This window comes from Apis dorsata, unplaced genomic scaffold, assembly GCF_000469605.1.
Source record: "Apis dorsata unplaced genomic scaffold, Apis dorsata 1.3 scaffold_499, whole genome shotgun sequence".
NCBI classification, from domain to species: Eukaryota; Metazoa; Arthropoda; class Insecta; order Hymenoptera; family Apidae; genus Apis; species Apis dorsata.
In genome coordinates this window covers 14,097-17,419 of record NW_006263730.1, presented here as the reverse complement: position 1 = coordinate 17,419, position 3,323 = coordinate 14,097, and the positions used below count along the sequence as shown (strand labels likewise).

The 3,323-nt window shown below is 42.8% G+C and overlaps 2 protein-coding genes across 5 annotated transcripts in view; one reads left to right on the top strand and one right to left on the bottom strand.

Moving 5' to 3' along the window:
- Positions 1–747, top strand: part of LOC102673472 (repetitive proline-rich cell wall protein 2-like) — a 16,331-nt gene extending 15,584 nt beyond the window's left edge. The window contains exon 4 of one of the 2 annotated variants that reach the window (XM_031512673.1): positions 1–747. In XM_031512673.1, the coding sequence (XP_031368533.1) occupies positions 1–278 (278 nt within the window). In that variant the 3' untranslated portion in view covers positions 279–747. The other variant, XM_031512674.1, reaches the window with a different exon arrangement.
- The window catches only part of LOC102673616 (angiotensin-converting enzyme), a 43,555-nt gene that overhangs the window by 33,395 nt on the left and 6,837 nt on the right, over positions 1–3,323 (bottom strand). For all 3 annotated transcript variants that reach the window (XM_006620252.2, XM_031512672.1, XM_006620253.2), the window contains exons 8-10: positions 2,953–3,122; positions 2,756–2,880; positions 1,434–1,776 (exon numbers count right to left, since the gene is read on the bottom strand). In XM_006620252.2, the coding sequence (XP_006620315.1) occupies positions 1,434–1,776; positions 2,756–2,880; positions 2,953–3,122 (638 nt within the window). The remainder of the gene's footprint in view (positions 1–1,433; positions 1,777–2,755; positions 2,881–2,952; positions 3,123–3,323) is intronic.

The following is a 3,323-nucleotide window of genomic DNA, read 5'->3' as shown; positions in this document are numbered from 1 at the left end:
CAGTACCCGTCGAAGTCAAGGTACCCGTACCCGCGCCGTACCCAGTGGAGAAGCCTGTACCGGTGCCCGTGGAAAAGCCTGTACCGTACGCGGTTAAGGTGCCGGTCGAACGGCCGGTAGCTGTTCAGGTGACGAAGCCGGTAGCGGTTCCGGTCCCTAAGCCTGTGCCGTATCCGGTTAAGGTACCGGTGCCCGTTCACGTGCACGATCACGGAGGATACGGAGGAGATTCTGGGGGTCTAGAGGGTGGTTACGAGTCGAGTTACGGCGGTCATTAGAGGAATAGGGGGTATGTATCGCGAATTGGGGGTGAGCCATTCGTCACCCCCATTCGTAACTACGTAGGTTCAATCGTTTAAATTGTCGCGTCAACCTTTCTTCTCCCTCTTGGAGATTGATCAGAGTTTATTATTTCCGACGCGACGGAGGTATATTTATTTCCTAATTAATAATCATTTTCCGAAAAATATATGCATCGCTGAGCCGAATGATGGAGAGAGAAACGAGAAGGGGAACGGCGCAAGCGCAAGATGGACGCAAGCATTTTCTCGAGTGGATCGTTCTTCGGCCAGTGATTTATTTAGAACGTAGTAGTATTATACCCTTCGATACCTGAGTACCTAAGAATATATTATATGTACGATGTATTGTACAAAAGATTCACACGAGGCGTTCGACGAGTTAATTGTTAATTCGAGGACGCCCCTGTACCATGTGTCTTTCGCTTCTTTCTAATAAAACCAAAGACCAAAAATCTATGGTATTTTCGATATTTCTCCATTCTCTCCAAATCACTATCTCCAAATCACGATCCGATCGATATTCAACGAGGATTCTAATACGAATTACTCGCAATCAAAAATTCTGAATCCAGCCACATTACGTTTTCTGTCCGCTTCTAATTTCGTAAGAGCGCTTTTTCGCTTCTCGAGGAAAGCGTCGAACGCGGAACACGCGATATCATCTTCGAATCGACTTTCGCGATGCGCGGTAACGCAACGTTACGTCCGTAACAAACGAGCCACTGTTTCCCGGAAAAGTTCGAAAGCGGCCGGCCAGATGTAACTACGAGAATACGTTAACGCGGAAATAGACTGGTGATTAACACGATAAAAAGTTGGCCGGCAATTATTAATCCGTAGGTAGCCGAAGAAAGAGAAACTTTCATCGAACGTGTGCACGTAACGATACAAAACGGAGGAGTCGAAAAATTTATCGAACGTTGGTCGATGAAGACTAGGCGAACCGAGATTCGCTGACACGGAGAAAGCCTCTTTCTCTCGAATGCATCGGGATGATACAACGAGACTTCAAACTTTGAATTAAGACCGATCGTGAGTGAAATCGTCCCTCTTCTTCTTAGGTGGAGAAATCCGCATATTTCCTCGATGATTTTCAATAATATATATTCAAAGATGTATTCAAAGACTTACCGAATGTACGGGATATTTGCAGGAACGTGATATTTAGCGCCAGGATCGAAATCGTCCTCCGATCTCAAAACAGGGGGCTTGATACCGGCGTATTGCTCCATCAACCTGTGCCAATGACAGTTGTAGTCTTCCCTGGTGACGTAACCGCGGAACACGTCCCACCGCCACCTGTCCATTACGATGCTGAACGGCAACATCACCAATTTATCCATGGCAAGAGTGAACAGGTAATTGATATCCGTTGTAGACTCGTCGATATACTTGTTACCCAAACTTAGAGTCTGAAGATGGCGAGGAGTGGAGACGCTGAGGGCCACGGCTTCACCCACGGCTTCGTGGAATCCTGCGCGAACCAAGATTTTTTTACACTGTGCGCGCGTGTGTAATTCGCGGGGAAAGCGAGGACAGTTACAGACAAATTGTCAACCGCTAAAAATCTTTCAATTTCTTTCACTCCTCGAGAGGTGAAAGACAAGATTGTTTTTGCTATCGTAAGTCGTAACTTTCGTCAAGTGACAACTTAATCCCACCATTATCGACGATTTTCTAACTATCCAATTCGAGTGAAAAAAGGAAAAGTTTAAGGATTGCCATACATCGAAATTTTTCATACATGTTTTCTCTTTTCTTTTCTTCTCTTTTTCTTTTTTATCATCGAGCCAATTAACGGAGTTCGGTTATTTATTTTAACCGGCTCGACAAATATGCAAGGTCGCAGTTATATCGTTCACGTGATTTATTTTCATAGCGTCTATTCCGTTGGGCGAACGACCGGCCGGCAGAACGGTGAAAGCGCGATTATACCATAATAAAAATATTTTAACGATCGTACAGATTGGAGAGTACTTGCACATCCACTCGGACACACCGGATCGGTGCCCGTGCGAATCCGCCTCGACAGTATCGTTCTCGCTCTCGCTTTCGCGCTATTAACCGTACAAGTCTTGTGTGGACCGTCTACCGGAAGTCGGACCCCATTCCTTACGCAACTACCGTGTATCGTCCATTATGCCATCGCGTATCGTTTCCCTTGTTTCTTATTCGTCAATCTCGTTTGTGCGTTCGTGCTTATATTTACTTCAAATTTTCCATCACTTGTGTATTTGATTTATTTCGCTCGGAGAAGAATGTTCGATATATATATATATCGATAGTGTTTGATTTTGGTGGTGATTGACCGATTTTCTCGAAAGAAGAGAAAGTTTACACCTATTGGTTCACTTTTTTTTTTTCTTTAGTAATTTGTGATTGAATTTTTTTAAAATTTAAATTTATATCGTAGGAATAATCGATCAAAAGTTGGGGACGAGGCATTTATATACCTGGATTGGCGCCATCCCTGAATTCACGAGTTAATCCGCTGTATCGTAAGAAATATTCGATATGAGCCATCTCGTGATGCACTGTGATTAAATCCTTCATGGTGACTTTGGTGCACATCTTGATCCTGTAAGAAATATAAAAATTGATTTCGAAATTCGAAAGAGAATTTATTTCCATTCTTTTTTAATTAAGTAACCTGTAATCCAGACGATTGCAGAAGTCCCAAGCGGAAGCCTGGCAAATCAAAGGTCGATCTCCAGGGTCGACGATTATACTTCCGGCCCAGAATTCCGGTGGCATGGCGCTCAGGTTCAAAGATAAGTAAAATTCCTCGGCGATTCTGAACATCTCGATAGGTGTGTAACCCTAAACAAATTTTAATCAGTTTCAATTTTAATCTCGATCAGATGAAAAAAGTAGCATTAGAATTAATTAAAATTAATTAAATTCAACGAACGTGTTGTTGTAAGTTTTATCTCGGGAATAAATTCATGTAGAAATTCAGCATGAAAGTCTTTTGGCATAATTGAAGATAAAATAATACATAGAAGATAAAACATATAATCA